Source organism: Anopheles ziemanni, chromosome 2, assembly GCF_943734765.1.
Source record: "Anopheles ziemanni chromosome 2, idAnoZiCoDA_A2_x.2, whole genome shotgun sequence".
Taxonomy (NCBI): Eukaryota; Metazoa; Arthropoda; class Insecta; order Diptera; family Culicidae; genus Anopheles; species Anopheles ziemanni.
This window is the reverse complement of record NC_080705.1, coordinates 92327741-92354326: the sequence shown is the minus strand read 5'-3', so window position 1 is coordinate 92354326 and position 26586 is coordinate 92327741. Positions and strand designations below refer to the sequence as shown.

General features: G+C 47.4%; 4 protein-coding genes and 6 non-coding genes across 10 annotated transcripts; 6 read left to right on the top strand and 4 right to left on the bottom strand.

Annotated features, from left to right (window-relative positions):
* Window positions 1–39: 39 nt before the first annotated feature.
* LOC131294747 (leukocyte elastase inhibitor-like) lies at window positions 40–1290 on the bottom strand. The gene is made up of 2 exons (XM_058322792.1): window positions 255–1290; window positions 40–170 (listed from the first exon to the last, which is right to left on the bottom strand). The coding sequence occupies exons 1-2, from the start codon at window positions 1288–1290 to the stop codon at window positions 40–42; spliced, it is 1167 nt and encodes a 388-aa protein (XP_058178775.1).
* Window positions 1291–1917: 627 nt separating this feature from the next.
* Trnay-gua (transfer RNA tyrosine (anticodon GUA)) lies at window positions 1918–2029 on the top strand. Its single transcript has 2 exons — window positions 1918–1954; window positions 1994–2029. It is a non-coding gene; the product is annotated as a tRNA-Tyr (tRNA).
* A 490-nt stretch (window positions 2030–2519) lies between these two features.
* Window positions 2520–2660, top strand: Trnay-gua (transfer RNA tyrosine (anticodon GUA)). Its single transcript has 2 exons — window positions 2520–2556; window positions 2625–2660. It is a non-coding gene; the product is annotated as a tRNA-Tyr (tRNA).
* Window positions 2661–2904: 244 nt separating this feature from the next.
* Window positions 2905–3026, top strand: Trnay-gua (transfer RNA tyrosine (anticodon GUA)). Its single transcript has 2 exons — window positions 2905–2941; window positions 2991–3026. It is a non-coding gene; the product is annotated as a tRNA-Tyr (tRNA).
* Window positions 3027–3243: 217 nt separating this feature from the next.
* Trnay-gua (transfer RNA tyrosine (anticodon GUA)) lies at window positions 3244–3376 on the top strand. The gene is made up of 2 exons: window positions 3244–3280; window positions 3341–3376. It is a non-coding gene; the product is annotated as a tRNA-Tyr (tRNA).
* A 250-nt stretch (window positions 3377–3626) lies between these two features.
* Window positions 3627–3745, top strand: Trnay-gua (transfer RNA tyrosine (anticodon GUA)). The gene is made up of 2 exons: window positions 3627–3663; window positions 3710–3745. It is a non-coding gene; the product is annotated as a tRNA-Tyr (tRNA).
* Window positions 3746–11130: 7385 nt separating this feature from the next.
* On the bottom strand, window positions 11131–15571 carry LOC131282214 (WD repeat and HMG-box DNA-binding protein 1). The gene is made up of 9 exons (XM_058311626.1): window positions 15421–15571; window positions 15105–15342; window positions 14802–15042; window positions 14282–14725; window positions 13298–14220; window positions 12953–13213; window positions 12715–12873; window positions 11823–11939; window positions 11131–11740 (listed from the first exon to the last, which is right to left on the bottom strand). The coding sequence occupies exons 1-9, from the start codon at window positions 15495–15497 to the stop codon at window positions 11204–11206; spliced, it is 2997 nt and encodes a 998-aa protein (XP_058167609.1). The 5' UTR covers window positions 15498–15571; the 3' UTR covers window positions 11131–11203.
* Trnay-gua (transfer RNA tyrosine (anticodon GUA)) lies at window positions 12055–12154 on the bottom strand. The gene is made up of 2 exons: window positions 12118–12154; window positions 12055–12090 (listed from the first exon to the last, which is right to left on the bottom strand). It is a non-coding gene; the product is annotated as a tRNA-Tyr (tRNA).
* A 283-nt stretch (window positions 15572–15854) lies between the features above and the next one.
* On the bottom strand, window positions 15855–23831 carry LOC131282215 (mitochondrial enolase superfamily member 1-like). Its single transcript, XM_058311627.1, has 8 exons — window positions 23637–23831; window positions 23339–23557; window positions 23160–23282; window positions 16948–17098; window positions 16735–16892; window positions 16531–16673; window positions 16300–16463; window positions 15855–16231 (listed from the first exon to the last, which is right to left on the bottom strand). Exons 1-8 carry the CDS (start codon window positions 23727–23729, stop codon window positions 15930–15932), a joined length of 1353 nt encoding a protein of 450 aa, XP_058167610.1. The 5' UTR covers window positions 23730–23831; the 3' UTR covers window positions 15855–15929.
* LOC131282213 (inner nuclear membrane protein Man1) lies at window positions 17850–22400 on the top strand. The gene is made up of 2 exons (XM_058311625.1): window positions 17850–19096; window positions 19172–22400. Exons 1-2 carry the CDS (start codon window positions 18469–18471, stop codon window positions 21568–21570), a joined length of 3027 nt encoding a protein of 1008 aa, XP_058167608.1. The 5' UTR covers window positions 17850–18468; the 3' UTR covers window positions 21571–22400.
* Window positions 23832–26586: the final 2755 nt, after the last annotated feature.

Sequence of the window (26586 nt, the reverse complement as noted above, 5' to 3'; positions counted from 1 at the left end):
TAGTTACGTCATAATTCTATTCAAAATGTCGGCCAAGGATTAGTTTTGTTCGCGATTGGAGTAATGTCCGAAGAACAAGATCGTGTCGGTCGATATCTTGCGGATGATGAAAACGAAAGGTTGATTCGCTCGGAACTGGGTGTTTCTCACGCGGAACTTCGTGCCAACCGCTGTTTCGAGGTGTGGAAGAAAGAAATGGTAAACATTGGAATTAAGCCAAGAACGTGGTAAGTACGTGCGTGCGGAATACTAACATGTTACGGCCGCCGCTTCCGTGCCGCTTTCGTCCACCTTCAGGAACGTGCTCTGCTTCAGCCCGGCCAGCGTCGACCGGTGACTCGCGAACGCTCCAAAGTTATTCCCATCGAAGATGGACTCGTGTCCCAGTTTCGCCAGCACATCGCGCGGATTGTGGCTGTGACGGACGGTGAACTTGGGTAAGAAAATGTCAATCTCTCTCGGTGCGAAAGATCCCTCCAGCTCGTCGAGCAGCTCCACCGACAGCAGATCGAGCAGCTCGTCGAAGGTACCGCCTCGGTGAGGCAGCAGGATCCACATGGTCAGATCGCTGTCCTCGCTGTACGGCACTTGGATGGTGTGGAACTTCTCGTGCGCTTTGTACAGAACTTCCATGGTGACGCTCATCAAGTCCACCGGAGCCGGACCGTCGAGGTATTCAAACGTTTCGCGTGACGTGCGCTCCAGCGGGAACTTCTGGGCCCAGTTTGCTCGCAAATAGAGTGCATTCAGCAGCAAAAGCTCCTGGTTCACCTCAATGTCTTGTTCGGCGAGGTAATTTTGTATCAAACCGGCAGTAGCTTCCTCCGCCCACTTGTTGACCTTAGCGACGACCGATTTGGTATCAGCGAACACCACCGTCTGAGGCTCCACCTTAAAGATAGCTCTCACGGAGTCGCCCAACTCGGGGCTAAGCTCATCGGCGGTCTTGAACACCCCGAAGGACATATTGAGGTACTGGTTTTGCTCGACATCGTCCACGAATTTCACCGCGTTGCTGCGAACATCCGATGGTTCCGGAGCTAGGTAGAACGTCCGGCGAACCGCTTCTCTGGTGCCCGGCTCCGTGACCTCATACAGCGGCGAGAAGGTCAAGCGCAGCGCAATCGGAGACACGACCGAGTTCACTGACCGATTGAACGAATTCTTGAAGTACGCCACGGAAAAGGCCGCATCGCCAACACTGAGGTCAATCCCTTCAGCGTTGACAAACACCGGCAAACCAGCAACTGCCAGCAATAAAACGCAGCTCAATGTTACCTGCGCCGCCATGTTCTTCTAAGGATCCGGTTCTTCGGGGGGCGCGTTCTTGCTTCAAAACATTCACCTTCTACCACGATGGTCAGCAACACTCTGGACGACACAAGTGGACGCGACTCGTGTTTCGATTCGGTTCTGCCCGACGAAGTTGCGCGAGCTAATGTATTCATTATCTCAATGCACAGCGAGAAGATTTCAAGTCTAGCAGGTCAAAGCCCAAAACCTGTTTGCCCGTTTCACGAGTCCCGTATTTGCCTGCATTTGTAAACCACCAACACCTGATCCCGCCGTTGTGTTGGTGGGTTGACAAGGAATATTATCAAGAGATTTTTTAGTACAAAAGGTTCTACTGAAAGCTGTTGCTAGTGGCGGACTCTGTTTAATCGTTGTTGGAACTCAGGTGTGATCTTTACATATTCCATCGGGTTTCTTTTCCGATTTATGCACAAGAACGAGCGACAATGTTTCACCGGGATACCTCTCTTTTAGCGTGTGTGTGAATAAAATTCACCATTTGATTGTGCTTCCAGTTTCGTTTGAAACCTGCTGATGCCGTATCAACCAATACTCGCGAAGACATTCGTACGCGATTTGATGATTCATGATCGCGAAGCGTCCCTTTGGAAACACAACTCGAAGCCTTCGATAGCTCAGTTGGTAGAGCGGTGGACTGTAGTTGGAGAGGAGAATGGAGGAGCACTCAAAAACAATAGAAATCCATAGGTCACTGGTTCAAATCTGGTTCGAAGGAAACATTGTACACAATTAATTTTATTGCGAAAACATCGACCAACTTAAAGGATCTTTTGATCCACGAAAGATGCTCTAAAGAAATGGAATGCACAAAACTAAAATGTACTTTCAATACCTTCGCTCAGTTGGTAGAGCGGTGGACTGTAGTTGTAGAGAAATGAGTGAAATTGGGACACGATTAAGAGGTCCCGAATTCACCTCAAAGAAACAATAGAAATCCATAGGTCACTGGTTCAAATCCGGTTCGAAGGAACGCATCGTTTTTTTATAATCAATCATTTTTTGAATACTCGCAATCTTCTTTCGTCGATGCATTTCTGGCTGGCGAATGCATTTAACAGATAGTGATCGTCGCTCCAAATAAACTCTGGAAAGAAGAGGGGATCGCATGATCGAGCTACTATCTCTCAAGCCTCTTGGGCTTCATGTATTTCGAAAGTGAGCATTCAGGTGGTTTTTGGACAGACATTGAGGCTCAATGAATCGAGCCTTCGATAGCTCAGTTGGTAGAGCGGTGGACTGTAGTTGTAGAGAAATGAGTGAAATTGGGGCACGATTAAGTGCTCTCGAGTTCAGCTCTAGAAACAATAGAAATCCATAGGTCACTGGTTCAAATCCGGTTCGAAGGAATACATTTTTTATTAATTCAAAACCTGTGCATGTAAACAAAATTATCTTCTTGAAGCTTGACTTATTTTATTTAGTCTGATGTCGTTTTGACGGTAGTTTAAAAATCGTTAAAAAGGAAAGATCGAAGGATCGGGCTACTATCACTGTTTTATGCTAGCGAATCACTAAAGAGCTGGCGTAGGTTTCTGAAAAAATCGTTCCAGTGAGTGATTTTTAAACACACTTTGAAAGCAAGGAACCAAGCCTTCGATAGCTCAGTTGGTAGAGCGGTGGACTGTAGTTGAAGAGGAGAATGTGGAGGGGAGGAGCACCTCAAAGAAACAATAGAAATCCATAGGTCACTGGTTCAAATCCGGTTCGAAGGATCGACTATATATTTTTATAAAATGTTTATTTTTTCGAATTCGAAGCAATCTTCGAATGCATTTGGCAGATAACGATAGTCGCTCCAAACAATCTGAGTAGCAATGAAGAGGGGATCGCCTGATCGAGCTACTACCTGTTCAGACATGCCCTGGGGCAACTTTCGAAATGCAACGCCAATGTAACTTTTGAACAGAAAGTGACCAATAACCTGACAAGCCTTCAATAGCTCAGTTGGTAGAGCGGTGGACTGTAGTTGTAGAGAAATGAGTGAAATTGAGACACGCTCCCGAGTTCACATCTAGAAACAATAGAAATCCATAGGTCACTGGTTCAAATCCGGTTCGAAGGAATACATTTTTTGTTAATTCGAAACCAGTGTATGAAAACAAAATTGTCTTGTTGCAGCTTGATCGTCTTGATTTATTTTGTCTGACAAAGTTGTGATGGCATAGAAATCGTTAAGAGGGGATCGAACGATCAAGCTACTATCACTTTTTCAAGCTATGCGCAAACAGGTACTAAAGTGCTGGCGTTGCTTTTCGAAAGTGATCGCTCGAGAGAGTGTTTTTTAAACATACTTTTGAATGCAAGGAACCAAGCCTTCGATAGCTCAGTTGGTAGAGCGGTGGACTGTAGTGAGCGTTGTTGGAGTTCAAATCTCGACAATCGGCTAGTAGTAGTAATCCATAGGTCACTGGTTCAAATCCGGTTCGAAGGAGAAAGATTGATGATTTTTTATTTGACCTGAAGACTTATCGTGAGTACCACACCACTAGTAACCTGCTTTTACCGCCAAGCACATGTTCTTCCTAAGCTAACGTAATAAAAATAATAACAGCGTCAATCTGCCAGCGAAGCAACGGCATCACGCTCAACACATTTCCATAACATACAGGAAAGTAATAAAATCGAAAAGCAACATCAAAAATCATCCAAAAACGATCGACACGCGTTTGGTCACGTGTGGAAAAATAAGTTCACCGGAGGGAGCAAGCGGAAATGTCCACGAATTCGTATGAAGTTACCAACCGATGCGATGGTACAGTTTCAAAGCGTGCTCACAATATTGCCAAGCACATTATCATCATCAACCCTAGTTTTTCAACGTCGAACGCGCGTTACAGTGCGGCTCAATAACGGGAAAACGAATGTTAATTAAACTTACAACTTCCTTCCTCCTTGTCCCCCTGACCCTTTCGTGCTCTCATCGATTCTAATTCCTAGATTCCCGGGACCCAGGAAGCGAAGGGCAGGACATACCCACTTTGACACGCACGCAGGACGCGTTCCCAGTGTGAAGAAGGTTCCCATTTGTTTGTAGTCCACTTGCGGGCAGGAATGGTTTCCCGGAAAACATTGCAATGATCGATCGGGATCTGGTGGAAGGCCCCCGAGCAAATGAAATCGATTTAAAGAATTAATCAAACTTCTATTTGCACTTGTTCGAGCTCGGGAGAGCAAAGGTGTGCACATATGGGTTTTCGTCGGTTCGAAATAATCAAATTTCATTTCCCAAACCCAAAAGTCACCCCAACCCCTAACCGGAGGTGTCCCGGGTAATAATGCAAATTGTCGGAGCTGGCTTTTTGATTAGTTTTAGACTACGAACACGAACGCCCTCTTTCGAGCGCCCAACGGTCGGTCAGCAATGACGCAAACGCAAATGGTCAACCTAGAACAAGGACGAAGACTTTCTACTATTGATTACTGCCTTCGGGCGCATTATTGTCGGCAAGGGATAGACGGGTTTCGTGGGTTCACGTGCCAGATTTGGATATAGCTGCACGATGCAAAGTGCATTTTAAAATTATTTACGATCCCAAATATTTGCGATCGTAACTCACTTGCATGGGATGTTGATTGAGGCGGCACTTTGTTGCGTGCTGCAAATCCGCAAACCGTGTCCACGGCGTCCATATCGGCGATTATGTGCAAAGTAATTATGAAATCGTATAAATCAATGTAGGCCAGCACGAGAACGTAATTTCGCCCCATGCCAATTGGTTGCTTTGATGACCACTTTTCCCACTTCCATTCCAAGGGTAAGTCCAACAATTTTTGTTGGAAATAAATGGAAAAATTAAAACAAACTGCTTAAAACAGGCGTCAGAAAATATTTTCCTTCTTTTCCGAGCCGCCCTGACAAGGGTCAGGGAAAATATAATTGACCATGAAATAAATAATTGTGCCCGAATGTTTTATTTTCCCCGCTCGTCGAGGACGATGCGTGAAATATTTTAAAGTTATGGCAAATATTAAACAACAAAAAAAAAAACAAGAGCAGGAGCAGAAAACAACAGTGGAACGAATCGGAAAAAAAACTTCTAAAACGACATAGGCCACTTTAAAGAGTGTACTCGAAAACATGTCGAAAAACGAAACTCCGGAAGACCGTAACTAATTCGAGTGGCATATGAAGTCATGTTATGTTTGCAACCTTGTGACATTGGCTTTCAGCGAGCCCTTTTCAATTACGATTGTGGGCATAAACCACGGGACAAAATTTTGCACACTGCAAATACCGCAAAATCGATGGAAGGGGTCTTTTAATTGAGCTTCCCTCTTCCACCAACACTGGTCCAACCACTGGTCAGTTGATTTGTTGAACAATACCGCTGAAAAAGGACGATGGTCAGCCAAAGCACTTCACGTTATGTTGCATGCTGGAGGGATGACTTTAATCCAATCGTGACTCTATTGAGTGGGTGACATCTCTATGCGGTCCCAAAGCGACACGATGGTCAGCAGCAGATGGTCACCAAAAACAGCGCGTAGACACAATCGATGAAATCAACTGAAAAACTGGTCGTTTTAAAAGGCGATGGCGAAGGCGGGTAGAATCCCTCCGACGTTAATTGGGAGCGTGTTACCAAATGCTTTTGGTTCCATCCTTGGTGGCTTTAAAAAGGTTGATTGATTGATTCGGTCGTTGGAAGGTGGAAAGTCTACGCCTCACGCCTCGATTCGGTAATGGGCGCGCAATGACGTAGGACTATCTAAGGATTGCCTTTTGTTTACCGGCCTACTCGGACCCCTTTCTCGTTAGTAGACAACAATAATCCTCCTTTCCGGGTAGAACAATCCGCTCGCAATAAATCAGTCGATGGTTTCGATCGTTAAAGATCCGGCGAACGCTTGTTTGAGGTGTTGATCATCAAAACTCTTTTTCGCTGAAGAACCTCTTGACACCTCAAGATGAGGGGCTTCGCACAAGGCACAAAAACTAAACCAATAAGAACGTGTGAGCCGGGTAGATCGCACCACCATCGCGCGACCGACTGACCAGGGTAGAGTTCTCGGTCCGGATTTTCCCAGTCACACGCTGACGGTGGCCTGGGAAACGCAAGCACCGATCTGTCTCGCGGGAAACGCGTCGATACGATTCGAATCGAAAGGAACGAGGAGCCCAAAAAAAAGGAAAACACGTCAGAACCAGAAGAAGATGGGAGAACGGCATTAGGTTGTCACACGCGGCGATTTTCTTTGCCCGCTTTTGCTGCTCGAAAAACGGTCCCGGGAAAAGGAGGAAACATTCGGAAGTAGAATGTGTCGGTTTAAAGTGTGACCCGCTTTTGTTTCTCTTCCTTCCTTCACGGTGAAGCAGAAGTCAGCGATGCAGAAACCGACGCCGCCTCTCTCACTCTCCCTCCGGCGCCAGGGAAAGTGACCATGGGGATGCATGAGAAGTTATGGCCGCAACCAGATAAAAGCATAATTATTTCACCGACCTCTCGACGAAACCGGGACACTCAAACTGCTCTGTCCCTTTCTGTCCCCCGCGGTTGCTTCGGCTGTTTGCCGTGTTTTCCACCAGAAAATGCTTCCCATTTTGCCCTCGGTGGCGAAAATAATGCGTCTTGCGTTGCGTTTTTCCCACTCCCATCATGCGCGCATCGTTCGGCACGTTCTTGGGCTTTATGGCTTTTTCGTTCCGATGAGAAAATTGTTTACCGATTGTGCAGGCCCGGGGAAACCAGGACTCGGCGACACGGTTCTATTCGTGGGATTCTCTCGAAAAAGCCGCGCACAAGGGCAAGGGCGCACTCTATTGGACGCAGGGGTAAAGCACACCACGCTCGAATGCCAGGAACTCGATTCCCAGGAACGGATCGAAGGGTGCGCCGTGCATTTTCCCCCTCGTTGACTCGGCAGCGCGATGACACGGACATCATCATGTGTGTGTGGCAGTTGCATCCCTCCCTCCCTTTCCCCGGTGTGCATCTTTCGATGATATCTTCTGCCCAACCTTTACCTTTTCCCCTATTCCCGGCGCATTTTTCCCAGCTAAATATTTAAATGCACTTTGGGCATGTTTTTTCCTTCCTCCCCCCGTTGACGATTTGCAAACAATTAAAAGCCACACCAGGGGTAGGCCAGTCAGTCGAGTTTTCACCGAGAAAAAAAAAATGTATAAAAACACAACACCACATTTATGGGAAGCAATTAATCGCATTTGATTGAGGGAACAACCTGCTACAAGCGGATAGGCAGAGGGATTTAAATGTCACCTAATATTTTTACATATGGGGAAAAAACAACGTAATCATTCTTCTGGGAACGCAAAGTGTTTTGATCGGACATTAATCCAACGAACGGGAAGGTCAGTTGGAAACAGGGAAACTCATCGTTATGACTAACGATAATATTTCCAATAAAATATGCATATGGGAATGACGAAAAAAGCTATAACATGGTACAAATATTTGCATCTGGTATCAATCATTGGGTCAAGCAAGGGGATGAAATGTAATTTAGACTCTTCTATTCACATTGTCCTTGTTGGTAAGTGGTGTTAAAATTAGAACTCAAATATTCCGTACGATCTGCTTCGAACGACCGCTTACATATTTCCTAAATGTTTTAAATTCTTAAACGATGCTCTCGCTCTGTGATAAGGATCAACCTCTAACCCCTTCCCATTATGTTATACTCTAATTTACCACAGTTGCAGACGAACGAACCTCGAAACGGAAACGGACCGAGACCGTGATGGATATGGAAAAGAACAAATATGCTGACGTCCCGGCTTGGGTTCCCATCGAATCGAACTCTCCCACGGCTTACTTACCCCACAGTGGCCAGCGCCTGGAATCCCACGTGAACGCCCGGGGGCTTCTGGCACTTCTGCTGCTGTTGCTGCTTCTACCGGCAATTCCACATACACACACACTTTCATTCTTCGTCGCCGTCGTGGTCTGGCACTTGTTCTAACGTTTCCGTTGCCCATTCTCGCGATCGCGAAGACCGCGGCGTGAGAGAACGCCGAGGCGCCTTGCCTTGTCTTGTTGGAGGTTTTCCTTTCTTCCCCGCGCAGTCACACCACAAGCCCGATAAAACTCGTTGATTGCGCGCGCGCTTGGAACCACTTTGCGTAAGGGGAGAAAGGGGGAGAAAAACTAGTAAACACCCCGCATTGCACCACACATCTGCCCCTGTATCCTACCCCCTTTTTTCAAACGAAAGCAAACCCGTGTAATGTGGCTTCACAAATGATATTAACACCCGCGGACCCGACAATTACACGCCAACGATTTTTCTCTGCTCCTTCACCCTTCTTTTCATGTTTGCCTTCACACGGCATCAATCAAATCAAACTTCCTATTACCACTTCACTTTCTTGCACTCGCTTCGTGTGAGAACATCTGCTTTTTCCGATTTCTAAACAAATGAGAACACGATCCAGACACTTGTTCTGAGCTCACCACTTCACTCTCACTATCTCACGCTGCGTTAGATCGCTTACATCTCACCACTCAGCCGTCGATCCGCAGTAGATCAGCAGGCCAGTGATGACAATCATAAAAAGGAGATGGGGAAACTGCGACTGGGTTTTTTTTTCGCGCGTAGACCCATTTTCCCATTCCCACCCCTTTTTTATCCACCGCTCGAGTTCGCACGAGAAAACGCAACCCCGCAACCGTTCCCACAGGAATACTCACATTCGGTTATCCCACTATTTTCGGGTGGGAAAAGTCGTGCCCATAATCTTGGCAATCCGCGGTGCACAGACAGGGGAAGTCGGATCACCACACACGACCACCATCCGGACCTGATGCATGGGAATGGGAATGCCCGTCCGTTCTTGGTATCGCGTTCTTCCACGCGTTGCAGGCACTGATTCACTTCTAGTCGCACGGGAATATGGCGCCCGGTTGGATCACACGCGCACTTTCCATGGGAGAATCGGGCGTGCGAACCATCGCACCAATCGAATCATCAAGTCCCGCTAGTGGGAAAGGGAATGATATCTGTTTGTTCTGTCACCGATGGGAGCGATATAGTTCAATCATTTCTTCAAACAAACAAGGGGTACGTAAAGTTTTGCTACATTCACCAGCGCACCAAAAACAAAAACAAAATTACAATCATACCTGGTTGCATCTTCTGATCGAACTAACTTTTAGGAATCTATCTGTATTTATATCACCCTGCGTTTAACGAAGGATAGGAAGAGCGAAAATAGATGTTGAATGAAAACCAATCCAAAATCAATTCAATAACAAACATGAAACACACACAGCCTTGAACCAGAAGCCCAGTATTAAAATTTAATGTTAAAAAATATAATATAAAAATGTGATAATAATGTTTAACATATCCCTGGAGAAATTCGATAACCATATTCGAACAGTTTTAGTTTATAGCTTAAGTTATTGAAAACAAACCAATTTGCTTTTACCTCCTAACACGGATGTAAAATAATACCTTAGTTACAAATATAAAATTATAAGAGTTTCGTATTCGTTGTGCCATAAGGATTCTCTAGTATCCGAGTTCACCTTATGCAGGAAGGATTAAAAATTAATTCTCAAGTTAAGTAAGTACCATTTTTTGGATGAACTTTCCATCTGACCGAAGAACAGGTTTGTGTCTCACAATAAATCAAATGCATCCCCTACGGGACACAACTGGCTTGGATCCGAGATAAACCATTAATTATTTTAACACCATCGTTCACTTTTTTATCTACAACACTGAGCCACATGAGAACGCCCCATCTGTATCAATCATTAACTGAAAACCAACATTTCTCGCTATAAAAGGGAAAAAAACCCAAAACTGTCCGGCCATCGATTAATTGAAGTGCATGTTGTCACATGCGCGGCATTAACATTTAAATGTTTTAATCTCGAAATCCTTTTTATACGATTGAATGGGGAATGCACGAGGAACAATTTCAGTGGAGTACCATAAAAAAAAGTCTGAGCCACCGAGAGGACAATTTAAATGTCCTTTTGAGGGACACAGTCACGCCCGATTAATGTACACCCAAACCACAACCACATCCAATAATTAACCGTATCCGTTACATTTCGAATGATATGTTATTGTTGCCATCTGTAACCATTCCCCTTTCGGTACTTAGATGGAAAAGGTTTGAAATGTCGAGAAAAGGAAATCCCCCAACCGGGAAGTGGACATTATTTCCATTTCCACGATCGGGCCGTTTCTTGTTCTTTTCTTTTTTCTAGGATTAATCCTACGATATCGAGCGCTACTTCACGGTTCGAAATCGTCAACGAATAGAAAATCCTTAACGTTGTGTCTCCGCAACTACGATACATGGTATCATTTTCCACCGAGGGAAACAACACTCGTTTGATAGATGATGAATGAGCTGACAGGGAATCGCAGTGCCAAATCAAACTCAATCGATCGGTTCTATCAGCGAGCGCCGTTCGGAAGATGACACGCGGAAGCGGAAATGTGCCGATGACTCGACACTTCATAATTGACATGATCGATTTTGACGCATGCCACATATAAAAGGACGTGGCGAACGTGCGGTATGGCGATTACCAGGCAATTGGGAAATAGGAAAAGAGTTCGATTCTCCGAAGATTCGAGGAACCCAGCGCAAATTGTTGTCCTCCGTAATTCCATATGCTCGTCATTTTACGCCTCTTGCCTTTTGGCTGCACGGGCATCGCTTGTCGATGATTGAGTGGCATTCGCGGAACAACAATGCAGCTTCTAATGGTCTTCTAGTCTGCGTTTATCATGGGATTGTCAATCGTCGGTCTTTGGGGACGTACTTCCAATCAACCACACATGTTCTTTCGTTATTATTGACGAAGATTTTAAACGGCCCAAAGGTTAGTTTTATAGATAAAATAAATGTTTACTTACTTAATACGAACTTACTCCAATCCACAAATTAGCTTTAGCGTTCCATTTAATTGTTCTGAACGAAACCAAACTTGGCCAGCTTAGAGATGCCACTTTCCGCCGGTTCACTTTCATCGAGCTTTCGCTTTTCGGACGTTTTATGCGGAGTACCATTTTCCTTCGACGCTTTGCCACCCTCCGTACCTTTCTGCTGGAGAGCCCTAAACTCGCGCACACCGATCCTGACTAACTCCGAGCTTTCAACCTCCGGATGGCGCTGCTGAAGTTCGGCCTGGTTTTGCTCGAACCAGAGTTTAAACTTGCCTCCGCCCGATCCACTAGGCGTTCCGGACGTTCCAGCGCTGTTGTTGTGAGGCCTATTCTCAACTTGGCCTCCATTGGCCGGCGCTTTGGCAACGTATGGACTACCGCTGCTATTGCTGCTGGTCGAAAATCCGATCGCCTTGCCGGTTAAATGTTCCAGTGGATTGCCGGTGCCGCCCGGGATGGAGGCGGGAGACGACGACGCTACGGAATCACCACCAGCAGGCGTTGATTTACGGAATGGGTTGCTCGACTTTTTCGTGCCAACTGGAAGTGGTTTCTGGAAGATATAGGAACATAAATAAACCATGACCGCTTGGACAGTGTCAGCGTTGGCAGCTGGCCATCGCAGCAGTACTAACTATTTTCGGTGTCGTGTCCTTTTTCGTAACCGCCTCAATATTGATATGCTGAAGCTCGCTCACAATGGCTTCACTTTCTCGAATGCGTTCCTGCTCGAGCTTTTCCTCTTGGTTTTCCTGATGAAAAAAATAATATCATGTAGTCAAAAAAGTAATTCACATAAAACTTTCAGTAAAATATTACAAAAAAATATAAATTTTATTCCTTGAGAAAAAAAAATTTCTCAAACTCTCCTTCGAACCGGATTTGAACCAGTGACCTATGGATTACTATGCTCCGCTCGCAAGCTTGCTTCTACAGTCCACCGCTCTACCAACTGAGCTATCGAAGGCTTAGGGAAACATCAGCCAAATGTGCTACTTGAATAGAACATCACACACCAAAGTACCATTGAGTATCATTGAGAATTCTCTCGCAAAATCTCTCTTTCGAAGAGAGAATCCGCGAATCGGGAACTTTCGAACATGCTTTTTCTGCTAAACATGCAGCATTAATTTCGCCAAAAACTGGAAACGATGGATAAGTCTGTACTTCCACAAAGTTGTTGGTCTGCAAAAGACCTTTCGTTTGAGGGGTCTGCCGTAAAAATCGGTTCAAAGAATCAAAAGTTATTGGCAAATTGGCAAATGTTTACCTAAATGGCTATTCGAAATATTGAGTACCTTGTTCCGGAGGAACCGGTAGATTTCCGACGCTTTTTGAAAAATAAACTTTCCCAAAAACTAGAAAATATAGAAAGATCTATTGTAACACAAAGTTGTGTTACTTGAGCAGACCTTTCATTTAAGGTGTTACATGTACAAATCGGTTCAGCAATTGTAAAGTTATTAACAAATTAGTTATTTCAAACTACTTGCATGTTAACAATCCGAGATTCAACGTCGTTCTTACCTGTTCCTGGAAGGTTGGGAGCAAAGGGGCCAGGCTGTCGGCCAAATGATACCGACGGATTTTACTCGCGTACTTAATCGCCAGCGGAATCAACTGACTCGAGGCAATCGTTTCCACCAGCTCCTTGGCGCGTTGTTCACATTCATTTTTACAAGCAAGCTGAACCGGGGATGAAAGAAACAATACAAGATAGTTAAGTAAATGGTAACAGGCAGCGCAGCGAAACAATCGTACACACCGCGAACAGTTTGAGAGCCGTTTCTATTATGAGCTTGTCAGCATTGTTTTGCTTAAAGTACAACGAACGAACCAGCTGCTCTTCGAGCTGCTCCTTCTCACTGTCCTGGTCGCACAAGGGCAGAAGGAATTGCACTTCCATCGGAACGGGTTTCGGATTGGTCAGTGGATACCTTGCCCCCCGGCAAAGAATCAGCTGTATGGCCTGGGTCGATTCGGACACTTTTATAATGAAGAGACTGTCCGATGCGCCTTTTGTTTGCTGCCACAGAGAGAGATAGAGAGAAAGAAAGAGTAAAAAGTTTAAAAAGCAACAACCGAAGATGCATCGATTTCCTTTGCTTACCAAATTATCGGCGTGATAGATGGGAAACCAAACGTTCGATGCAGCGTGGTATAAATTAAGGACACCAGCCGTGTCGTACACTACCGGGGAGCCCCGATCGGAGAACCCAATCCAGCGCAGCTCCGTGCCAGCCGTCAGTGGGACACGTACTTCCCGACAGCGCAGCTTAAAGTTTATGCACGTCACAATCATTAGGGTAATGTTTTGATCTTCATTGGCCGGAGCGCTGTGGTACGCGACCAAAAAATGGTCTCCGTAGGCGGCAAGGGCAACGATTGGCCCCGGGATGGACAAAATCTCACGCTGGGTTCCACGGGCCGTAAAAACCCGCAACAGTCGACTGTCCGTCGCTACGATGACGATTTTGTCCGACGCGGTCACTCCAACGATATCCTCGCAACCTGGCATGGTGAAGCTCCACTCGCGCTTTCCAAACGAGGCCTGGTTGATGCACACCACCTTACTCGGACTTCCGTCATCGCTCGAGCAGGCCATCGCGAGCACGGTTTCGCTCAAGCCCGCCATCGTGTGGTTGAGATAGTTGATCAGATGGATTCCGTGGTGCTGCTGAGAGTTGTGAAACTCCACCTCGATCGAGTTTTCCTTCTCGGTCGCGTGTCGTCGTACCATTCCGACATGATTGTACACAAGGTAGCAATGGTCCTGCGAGTGAGGACTCGAGCCAGGTTGAAACGGATGCTGTTGAGGGAATGACTTTGGCCCGATAAAGCGCTCACTGCGAACCGAAGAAGCCCCATCATCGTCAACGTCAGAAAGAGCGTCATTTTCAGGTGCCCGTTGTGTCGGTCCCAGAACCTGCGACTTTAATTTTTCTATCTCAACACAGTTTTCGTTCAGCTCATCATCGTCAGGCCCATCGCCGTTATCATCGTTATCCTCCACTTCGGTTTCTTTTACTACAACTGATTTAAAAGAATATAGCTATTGCAGTCTTTTTTCGTTTCCATTTTATAATATACTTACACTCATCGAACATTTTATCATCGCCGTCTTCCTCCTCTTTTTCCGCCATCTCCACGATATCTTCCCCGGCACCGTCATCGTCTTCTTCGGCCTCTAAGAAAATTTCCGTCACCGTACCAATCTGCCCGTTTGCATCCGACACGGCCAGTTCGCCGTTATTCTTCGGATTCCACACGATTCTTGTGATCGGATACGTCCCAAACTGTGCACATCCATCGATCAGTTTCTGTGTGTCGAAGTCCCACACGATTACCTCTCCTACCTCACTTCCGGCCGCCAAATAGTCACCCATCGGTGAAAAGGCGCAGACCGTAAGATCGGCGGAAAGCTTCGGTTTCGAGAATTTCTTTACAACTTGCCAGGTTTTGGTGTTCACCACGATTACCTCCTTCTCAAGTGGGTATGCCATCAGGGAACCAGTTTTCGGCTCGAAAGAGGGTGTTGCTGGAAGAACGAAACATCAATCAAATAAATAATAAAGTGTGCAGAAATGAAGGAGATCGTGTTTGACACAACTCACAGAAATGAAGAACAGCTTCGAAACTTTTAACTTTCGGCAGACCGTCGATCGTCTTCTTGAGCTCTTTCGTGTTCATGTCCCAAACACGGATAGTACCATCACCAATGCTAGCGGCAATAAGGTTGTGCTTGCTAAGATCGATGCACAGCACGGGACCGCCTAGGTTTTCCAATTCAAACTGCTCGCCATTATCAGTCGAAAGGACTTTTATGGTGGCATCTTCCGAACCGGCAGTCAGAAACTAGAAGATGAATTTCATCAAATGAGCAACAAATGGGGCCGATAGAAATCTCAAGGTCTTACCCGCTTGTTTTTGGCTATACAAGTTACGTAGGCCGTAAACCGAAACTCAATACCATCCTTTTCCAGGGACGGATATTTGCAAGCTTGCACCGTGTTAAGATCGGTCGCGATCAGCACACGATCGCCGTACTGGAGCGCAGTCCATGCATGCTCTCCGATGCAGGTTGTCGGTGGATCGTCGTCGCCAATGCCGTGCCAGATGCGAAAGTCTCCATCGTATCCAACGCTAACAATGCAACTGAAGGACGAAAAAGGTATTTCAACCGTGGAACATGTGTAATGGGATTTGCATATACAATATCAATAGCGCACATACTTGCCATCATCCTGGTAGAAGACTATAGTATATCCCACTATATGGGCAAACCGCATAGGTGAACGTTTGAACGGCATCTTAATGTTTTATATTTCCTTTACCTACAAGAGATAACACCTAAATCGGCCACAACTTTTAATTCTTTTGCAATCGTTTCTGAGGCGCATTTGTTATGCTGTTGGTCCCGCCAATTCATTTGACAATTCCGGGCGCTTGACACATACCGTGTTTATACCGCCGCATCCATTGCTTCGTACAGCATAGCACAGATTGTTAAAAATCGTAACGAACAAACATCAACGAATTTTGCAGTTCAAAATCATCAGGAATTCTTCATAAAACTGGAGGCATTGCTCCAAGCAGTTTTATTCGACCAACATGCTGGTTAACGTGAGTGGGAATAACACAAGTTGTAAATCACCATTGTACCCTGCAATACCCACGTGATTAACCACATTTATTCATTGAAATATTTTAACATTTTGATAGGTTTAGATTATTATCATATTTCAGTAGTTTTCTGGTTTGAAAAGACCTTCACCAAACATGCGTTTCCATTCCGATCCATTTGGATACTCGAACTGCACAATAGCTTCATCTTTCAGCTCAGTTGAATAGCCTGGAGCACGTGGTGCAACATAACAGGCATTTTCGTTAATGGTTGCTGGGTACACGAACTGATCATGTTGCTGATCAACAAACTCCACCAATCGATCTTCCATCGTACACGACACCGAGCAATAGTCCCACATCTGCAAGTGCTGCACCATCTCGCAGAGTCCAACACCTCCAGCATGAGGGCAAACTTTTACTGAAAATTGTATCGGTAAGTTTCATTTATGTGTCATGGAAATAGCAGAGTGTCGAAACTATAATTACCATTCAGTTTCTTGGCCATCAGATAGACCGATAGGATTTCATTGACTCCACCAATGCGAGCTGAATCGATCTGGCAAAACTCGAGTGCGTTTGCTTGCATAAATTGCTTGAACATCACTCGATTGCAGCACATCTCTCCAGTTGCCACTCCGATACCATGTTCTCTGAAATCGGTTGAATTTTCATGTTAAAAATGGTACACTATTTGTAGTCCCTTGCGATTAGCAACACCTTAGAGCGTCAGCAATCTTTGCATGCCCAAGAATATCATCTGGGGATGTTGGTTCTTCTATCCAAAGCAGCTTGAATTCCTTGAGTTTTCTCACCCACTCAATTGCAGTTGGGACGTCCCAAGTTTGATTTGCGTCAACCATCTAGAATCGTTACAAGCATAAATTAATGTTTGCAGCACATTGAGAAGTCAAAACTACTTACAAATTTATTCTCCCAGCCAATTTCTTCACGCACCAACCGGCACCGTTTGATATCACTGTCCAAATCCTGTCCTACTTTCATTTTGAACGCTTTAAATCCAGCAGCGAGGTATTTTCTGCACAACCCACGTATCGTTTCATCACTGTAGCCCATCCAACCTACGAAACAAAAACATTTGTAATGGCCCCACGAATTGAAAGAACGTTTTCTCACCTATTTGTGTAGTATATGCGGGATAACCACGCTCCATCAAATGCTGCATGCGATCATAGCGGGATGCCTTGTTCTGCTCCAACATCGCTATTGCTTCCTTTGGCGTGATAACGTCTTCGATGTAGCGGAAATCTATTGTTGAAACAAGCTCCTGGTTTTCAGCGTTTAGATTGAAAATAAAGATTTTGTTAGAAATAAGAAAACATACTTTTCATAATGCAATTTCCATTTCGGTGGCAAACAATTACCGGATGTCCTTTTCTATCAGTTCCGTTTTTTGACAGTTCCGTTTGACGTAACATCGCCCTTTTACGTACAGCCACTCTGAAGCAAACCTGGTCTGCTACATCAACCGCGGTAGCGTGACAGATCGCGTGTTTTGTTCGAGTCTCTAGATCGACTCTAGATCGACTAGTTATGTGACTAATTCGACTCAAATCATTGAGAGTCGATTCAAACAGTTTAGGATCAAGTCAGAATCGAATCAAATCGAGTCCCAAATCAATCAAATCTGATTCGAATCCTAATCGAATCAAATCTTTAGAATCCGTCAAAAGGGATTCGAATCTTTAGAATCCGTCAAATGGCATTCGAATCTTTAGAATCCGTCTAGGGATCGAATCTTCGAATCTTCCGAGTCCCGATTCTGCCAACACTAGATCGCGTGTTTTGTTCGACTCGGAAAAGATCGTCGATCTTTTTCCTCAATAATTTTTCAGTAAAGTAGAAATATCGTGAAGGTTTATCGAGGCCTCTGAACAGCAGAAACATAATTGTGTCCCATCACTGCTCGAGTCGAGTGCCGGTGAAGGTTTGATGCCTTGATGTCGCTGCAGCGCGTCGCAAGGAGCGGCAAAGTTCACACAAGCCAGTTCTTCAAGACGAAACGGGAAGAAGCGGAAAAAGAATAGCGTGAAAAGTATGGAAGTGCACCGAATGGTGGTGGAAAAGAGTGTGAATGTTTGCTTTGGCCTCAACACCACCGCGCGGTTGACGGTTTCAACGGTGTTTGGAAAATAACCCGCGAGTTGGCCGCATTTTGTTACGCAGAGGAAGTGCAGTGACGCGAGCATCACATACCAACAACGCGCGGTGCGTCGTGTGTGTTGTCTGCGGTGCGAAGGTAAAAAGCGTCGGTGAAATCATCATCTCTCGCCTTTTGCGTTGAAATAATCACCGCATGCCTCACGGAGTTCAAGTTCTACCTGCGTATCGTCAACGAATGCAACGAACGCGCGCGTATCTTGCGAAGAAAGCCAGCAGGACGACGCCACTTGACAAACCCGTGTTGGCATCACAATAAAAGGAGAAGGATAAAGCGGGCGTGCGTGAGAGTAAAAGAGACACACCGAAACAGCAGCAACAGGACTGCATTTTGTGCGTGCCAAGGTTGGGGTGTTCTATTAGTAGCTGCATTTTCGTGTAGTGTGTGGTGAGCGAAGAAAATAAGCAGTAAGCTTGGAAAAGTAGGCCGAGGTTTGTAAACGAATCGAGCAGCGACGAGCAGCCATCCGGTGGAGGATGGAAAACCTGGAGCAGCTCTCCGACGACGAGCTGCGGCTTCGGCTGGTGCAGTGTGGGCTTCCGCTGCTGCCGGTAACGTCCACTACGCGAAAGATTCTGATCAAGAAGCTACGCCACTTTATCGAGAACGAAAAGCAAAAGCTGCACCGCGACTCGTCCAAGGCCACTCGCTACAGCTCCGGCGAGGAATCGGACAGTAGTGATGGGTTGCGGCGGACGGCGGCTCAACGGAAATCACTTGCCGCCAGCAGCAGCAGCAGCAGTAACACGCGCGTTGGACGAAGCCAACGGGCGACCGTTGCCGGGGCACTTCCTTCCATGGCAATGCCACCACCGACAGCAGCGGCATCGGCAGCATTGGGCCGCCCGTCGATGAAGCGAATCCCAAACACTAGCAGCATATCAACGTCACCGGTATTGTCCACCCACTTTGGCGCAGCTAACGGTGGCAACGCCGTGAACAATCATCATCACGCTGGAACGGCGGGAAGCAGTACGAAAGCGTCCCTCTCGCCAACGTCCAGCAGCTCAATCTACATCTCACCGGTCATCGTACACGACAGCGAGGAGGATGACTATCCTCACCCTTCTTCCCTGCGTGGGGGTCCTCCTATCCGAGGTTTTGGTAATGAATATGAGGAACAGTTCGAGGAGAAATTGGGCAACTACTAACACAGATTTTGTTCGTATCGTTTTGCAGGAAACGTATCAACACCACCGCAGCCAACGTCGCACAGTTCGCTGTTCCGGAAGATGGCCTCACTGGCCCCAAACATAACGCCTCCGTCCGCGAACAGCAGTATGTATAGCAATATAAACAGCTCCGTCGCCGGTGGCGGAAGTAACAACAACAACAGTGGAGGTGCAGGTGCGCTGTTGAACGATTCGAACGGATCTTCGAACGGCGCGGCGAACGACTCTTCTTCTCCCTCCTCCACGCCGTACATTAGCGAGTACACGAAGCGGTTGATGCAGCTGCGCGGGGAGACGGTTTCGCAGGAGAACTACAACAGTGCCATCAGTGGAATCATTGGCCGGCGGGGAAGCAACAGTGGTGGTGGTATACCGGCACCTTTTCCCATTTCATCTCGTTACGGTGGTCCAAGCCAAGCATCGGGAATGCTGCATCACCCGGGACACTTGCGATTCAATAAACCGAACGCAACCGCTGGTGGTGGTGGTGGTGGTGGTAGTGCGGGCAACTCTGTCCCCTCGTCACCGTTGGGAACGGCCGGGTCCATAATCGCGGGCAATCATATCCGACAGCGGTACAGTCGCTTGCAAGCGGGAGGTATAGGAGGCGGTGGTCAGTACGAGTTCAACGAGAACGATATAGTAACGCACGCGCAACCATCACCCGACCCACCGTCGATTCCGTATCGGGTGCGGATCGGCAATATGATCAAAAGGCTGGACGACGCCTACGGCTTCAAGCAGACGTTCATTCCGTGCGCCCTGCTCTGTCTGCTGATGGCGTTTCTGCTGTTCGTCGCGTTTATGTACATGACGATCAGCACCGATCTGGCCAGCACACTTAGCTCCATCGACACGCGGTACGATCTGTGCGAGAAGGAGGGTGGAATCGCTGGCACAACCTGCGTTCAATCGGGCGACGTTGAACCGGCCCTGGAGTTGCTGAAGCTGATCGGAAACGAGCTGAAGGCACGCGTTGAACAGCATCACTGCCGGGACGCAGCAACCGTCTCGGGGCTAATGTCGGCCGGCGAAGCGCTCAAGTACGCCAAAGAGAACTCCCCGTCTGTGCTCATCCCACAGCTCACGCGCCACCTGCACGCCATGGAGTATCTAATCGATCGGAACCCGCAGTGGCGGATCGATCATTGCGGCTCCGAGGGGGAACCGATCGCGTTCGCGGAGGTGCTCGACCGACGCGCCACCCGCTCGAACCATTTCACCATCCTCCGGCCAAAGCTTCCCTTCACCTGCATGATGTACAACAAGTTCCAGAAGTTTTTCATCGTCGTCGGCGCCCTTGCGATCGCGGGAATTGTGGCGCTGGCCGCGAACTATCTGTTCCGGTTCGTCCTTCAGGTGAAGCAGAAGCGGCGCGAACAGGTCCACGGTTTGATCAGCGAAATTATCCACGCCGTCAGTCAGGCGGCGGCGAACGCTTCGGATGCGGCCGCTGCGTCGGGCGGTAAGGAACAGGATGCACGCGTTGTCATCAGTCATCTGCGCGATCGGTTGCTCGGGCCGGCCAACAGACGGAAGCTCGGATGGGCGTGGGACGAAGCGCTGCAGTTTCTCGAGCACAACGAAAGCCGCATCCTTTTTGAGGTGGGTTCGATCGGAGGCGAGGACTTTAAGATGATGCGTTGGATCGATAGCGCACCGTTGGCGACATCGGTTGGCGGAGGCTCACCGTCGGGGGGTGGACGTGCTGGAGCAGCCGGAGCAGCAGCTCTCGGTGGAGGAGGAGGTGGTTGTGCCAAAAAGTGGCAAAGTCCGGCGTTTGACAATAGCAACAAAATACACGACCCACCGACGCCCTGCCTCAAGATCCGTCAGATGTTCGACAAGTACGAGGTGAACGATCCGAACCTGAAGACGATCGTGCAGGACGCCATCCTGGAGAAGGTGGGCGGCCGATGCAAGATCTACGACATCCAGCTCGACCGGAGCAGCTGCTGCGTGTACGTGCGGTGCGCCACGGCCAAGGACGCCGGGATCGTGCACGACGAAATTAACGGCTGGTGGTTCGACAACCGGCTCGTCTCGATCAAGTTCCTGCGGCTCGAACGGTACACGCAAAGGTTTCCACGTTCCGGCGCCGGTCCTACCTGCCTGAAGCCGTCGAACAAGAACAACTCCTCCATGAGCCACCAGCTGTCGCTGAACAATGCCAACGGTTCTGGCAATGGGCGGTTCGGCAACGATCGACACGATCCCGACACCGATCCGGAGGACGAGGAAGAGGACGATGCCGACGAGGAAGAGGAAGACGAGGAGGAGGTCGAAGAAGAACTGATGGCGGCAGCGACAATTGGTGCCAGATCCGCGCACAACCCGCTCATGGGACGTCGCTCGGGTTCGGTGGTTAATGGAAGGCGGGGAGTAGACGAAGGTCAGGAAAACTAGGCAGGGGCATTGTCGCGAGTGGAACATTTGGAATTTGGAATTCACTTTGAACGATATTAATCATCACCTCTCTCTCCTCGCCCTACCCACCCCCCCTCTCTCCCTCAATCACCCACCAACCTTCCTCATTAACAAAAAAGGAAAAAAAAACAATACACGGAGAGAGAGGGAGAGCTCGGATTTTCGCTAGGACGCTTTTCACGCGAAGGTGGAAAAACTTTTACAAGAAACAAGAGTACGAACTCGCGCCCTACACGCACACATACACATCATCATCATCATTAGCGCCTGGCCACAGTCGTTAGACGAAACCGTTGTTTGCCATTTATTTTTACTTACATAGTATATATTCTCCGTTTCTTTTTTACTGTTACGAGTTTTGTAAATGATTATCTTTTTTTTTTTAATCCGTAGGTTGGCGAGATTTATATATGTAACGTAACGTATGGATATGAATATTAGGGTTGTTGTTTTTCGCAAAATGTCCTCCAACTGAAACATCAAAGGTCGTGCAAAGGGCGTATCAATACATACAGTCACACAAGAAAGTAGTATCCGTACAGTCATCAATTACAACTTAAAGCCTAGTTATCTCAGCGAATACGTGACCTAGGATAACCATTTAAACGATATTTTGTAGATAACCAGGATTAAACTTAAAATTGGTGACTGTACGGATACTTTATTGTCTGTACTGCACATATATATTTTGCTACTCACCCTTCGTGTCTACCACCAACCGAACGATGGTCGTGTGGTAGCAACATTTTTTAAGGTAATAAAGAACGGACAGATATAGGATGGGACAGAATTGCTCTGGCCCGAAAACTGGAAATTGTAGAAAACAGATTGCTGTTTGGTGCATGAACAGAATGAATATGCACTTCACCAATCATTTGGAAGCTTTCGTTTGTCTTTTTGCCACAATGGGGTTTCTTTTTCTTCAAGAAACCGGGGCGGTTGCCTTAGTTACGAATTGGACTGTTGGCGATAACCAACTCAGTCAGCGCATCACTTTTGCTTATTAAAAACATAAACTACTCTCGTTTTGCGTTTGAAAATTCTTACAGCAGAGCGAAACGGAAAGTGCTCTGTTGAAAATGCGGAACGTAACGTTAAAAAAAAACCCGTGTTAGAAAAATTAACACCGTCATTGTTAGGTCTAATAAAAAAAAACGATTTGTTGAATAATTATATATACTAATATGTGAATGTATGTATGTATGTAAACGACGTATTTTTGTTGGTTTCTTTGCAATATAACCCCCACATAACATGTGTTTGTTGGCCAGACGAGAGAAGGGGGAAATTCAGTACTAACTACCGAGGAATGAAAGGCGAAAGAAGAAATTTAATTGCTAAAAGCGGACAGGCAAACGCAAACGTAAAATATATTAATAACAAAAGATTCTACAGGTGCAGGGTACATACAAAACAAGAAGTTATAAGCGAACCAGATAGGCTATCCAAATTGTCCAAATAAAAATCGTAAACAAGTAAACAAGCAAAGTGATGTAAATTGTTTGGTCGATAATGGAAAGACTACCGTCGGTGAAAGAAACTGTGCTGCGTCCGGAGATGAAACTTACCGCCGGTTCCATTTCCACCAACAACTGCCAGACGGGAACGTTTCGGATCTTGGCCCACAGGTCCCACAGGGCATTAACGATGGCGGCCACCGCCAGGTGGGTAACACCTTTCTCTGGTCCAATCTAGCCGACGGTAGTAATAGGTAATTTCCTGCCGAACTCATTCAACGAGAACTTACCCATCGAAGCTGCGATTCGCTCGTTAGCTCACGCCAAAACTGACCGAATCGCTCGTAAATGCTGGCCGTCGTGCGACCCTCAACCAGGCGCTTCATAGCACGGACGGCCAGCAGTACTATGTCGGTCCCGCGGCCAAGAGTAAACGTCATGCCGTACCCAACAGGTCCCTCGACCGTCGCAATCGTGACGTAAACGCAAGAGTAATCCGGATCCGTGTGCTACGAACGAATGGGCCCAAAATTCGGTCCTCGGTTACTCCGGGTAGCGAACGGGTCACGGTGCGACTTCATTACATACCATTGCATCAGAACCGTGTGCCCCCAAGGACGTTGGCCAGCGGATGTCACGCGCCGTAACAGTCGTGATATTCAAAGAACGATCTTGCACCATTCTCGCGGGATCAGTTTTAGTTATGCACCACAAAAGCAACACCGGAAGGAAAGCAGAACACGACCAAAGTTGGGGAAACCTGTCAAACAAAGCGGACCAAACTGATCTGCACCCGGCGTCCAAACAAACTGACAGTAGGCGCATTATCTCGGCTCCGGTTTTTATTACAAAACACACTCACACTCGAGATCGTAGCTGGCCAGGAGATTATTTACGTACCTATTCTTGGCGGAACGGCGCACTGATAAGCGCCGAGATCTGTGCTAACTTGTGGATTGACGACCGTGTTTGGGTAAACATGAGCACTTTGCTCGTCGGTGAAACGAAGCAATCCTCCCCCCATCGCTTAATCTTCCTGTATCTTTCTCAATCACACCATTGAATGAACACTGTTGTGGAGACGCAGCTTCATCATCCACTGGAAGCTGCAACGTACGCAGCCATCCTTCCACTCGCCGCTATCGGTGTCCGATAGCGGACGAGGTGAACAACAGGATGGCCGCTTCGCTTCCCGACCGTCCTAGCGAGAGGACGCGTATCGTCTCCCGGGAGCTGCCTCGTCCGTACCGTATTCGTCCGTACCGTATTTGTCCATCCTTCACGCGAAACCCGTTTTAAAGTGTAATTGTCTAATCGTTAATTTATAGATAATAAAATACTTTTTTAATGTAACATAAGACACAACAGTGGCGACGAGGATAAAGTTTTAATTTATATCGCGTGTCGTGCGTGTGAAAAGTGGTGGAATCCTATCTACAAAAATTCCGCCACCGAGTGCAAAACGACGCAGATTGAGCGGCATGGAAACGAACGCTTTGCCCGACGAGGAGCAGCGGAGGTCATCCTTCGGACAATCCGGCGTAGGAGGATTGCAACATCCGATGACCTCGAGTAACCCGCAGTTGCCCTGGCAAGCGCCCCGAAGCGAAGCACCGGCGCCATCGTTAAATTTCAACCCGGCGCCATCGACGACTCCAAGCGCGCAAAATGGAGTCCCAGCACCATCTTTCACGAGCCCGGAAAACGCATTCCTCTACCAGATGCTGCAAACGATGTCTCAGCAAATGCAGCAGCAGCAGCAGTTTATGATGCAAGCCCTAAAACAACACACACCGCCCCAGCAGCAGCCCGTGAGTAACCCAGAGTTAATCGTAGATTCCCTGGCGGGAAACATCAGCGAGTTCCGTTTCGACGTCGAAAATGGCATCACGTTCGAAGCGTGGTTTTCCCGCTACGACGATCTCTTCAGTCTTGATGCGTCCAGGTTGGACGATTCGGCAAAAGTGCGGTTACTGGTGCGCAAGCTGGGCACCGCCGAGCATGCTCGTTACGTGAGTTTTATTCTGCCACTTGCCCCACGGGAACTCGCCTTCGAGCAGACGACGGCAAAGCTGAAAGCCCTGTTCGGGAAGGCGGAATCGACCCTCAGCAAGCGATATAGGTGCCTCCAGACGGAAAAAAGGCGAACAGAGGACCTAGTGGCTTACGCTTGCCGGGTCAACAGAGCGTGTGTTGATTTCGAGTTACCGGCAATGAGCGAAGAGCAGTTCAAATGCCTCATCCTCGTGTGCGGACTTAAGGACGAGAAAGACGCTGAGATCCGGACAAGGTTACTAGCGCGCATAGAGGATCACCCTGAAGTAACCTTGGACCAGCTCACCGCAGAGTGCCGACGCATAACCAACCTAAAAGGAGACAGTGCCCTCATTCAGGGACACGAACGGCAAGTACAAATGTTGCACGAAGCAAAGTATACTAAAAAATCGAAAAGCTTTCAGCATCACCGTTCTCCACTGCAAAGTGCTCAACCAAGCAGGCCATGTTGGTTATGCGGCGAACTACATTGGACGAGAGACTGCCCGTACAAAACACAAAAATGCCGATCATGCGGAAAGATCGGGCATCGGGAAGGTTTCTGTTCCCGCAAAAGCAGCGGCACCCGGCGAACAAAATATCGAGCAAACCGGCCAGCGACGAAAGCCGTAACTGTCAGCATATGTACCGTAGCCTCATGCCGTAAGTACGTTAATGTTATTATAAACGGAACCAACCTAAAGCTACAGCTGGACACGGGTTCAGACATAACATTAATTGGCCATAGCCTCTGGGAACGCGTCGGCAGCCCGCCTCTAACAAACGCCAGCGTAAAGGCAAAAACAGCATCCGGGTCGAGCCTAAAACTAACAGGCGAATTCGAAGCAACGGTTAGAATCGGTGAAAATACAAAAAAGGCTACAATTCGCGTTTCAGAAGCTGAACTGGAACTTTTCGGAGCCGATTTGATAGACGCATTCGAATTAGGTTCGATGCCTTTAGATGCGTTTTGTGGGCAGCTAGCCACGATTCCGCAAATCGTTGAAAATTTAGAGCACAAGTTTCCGGAGGTATTTCGCGGGCCAGGAAAGTGCACTAAAGCACGCATTGCGCTGCGCATTAAAGAAAACAGTCTACCTGTTTTCCGGCAAAAACGACCGGTGGCATACGCAATGCAAGAGGCAGTTGAGGGCGAATTAAAGCGGTTAGAGCAAATGAACGTCATTACACCGATCGATTTTTCGGAATGGGCAGCCCCCATAGTAGTTGTGCGAAAGGCAAACGGCAACATCCGCATTTGCGGAGATTATTCAACAGGGCTAAATTCGGCATTGATAGCACATGAGTACCCGTTGCCTTTGCCCGAGGATATTTTTGCGAAGCTAGCACGCTGTAGATCCTTCAGCACCATTGATCTATCGGACGCTTTCTCCCAAGTAGAGGTAGAGGAGCTAAGCAGATCGTATCTGGTGATCAATACTCACCGCGGATTATACACATATAACCGATTGCCACCGGGAATAAAGACGGCACCAGCAGCTTT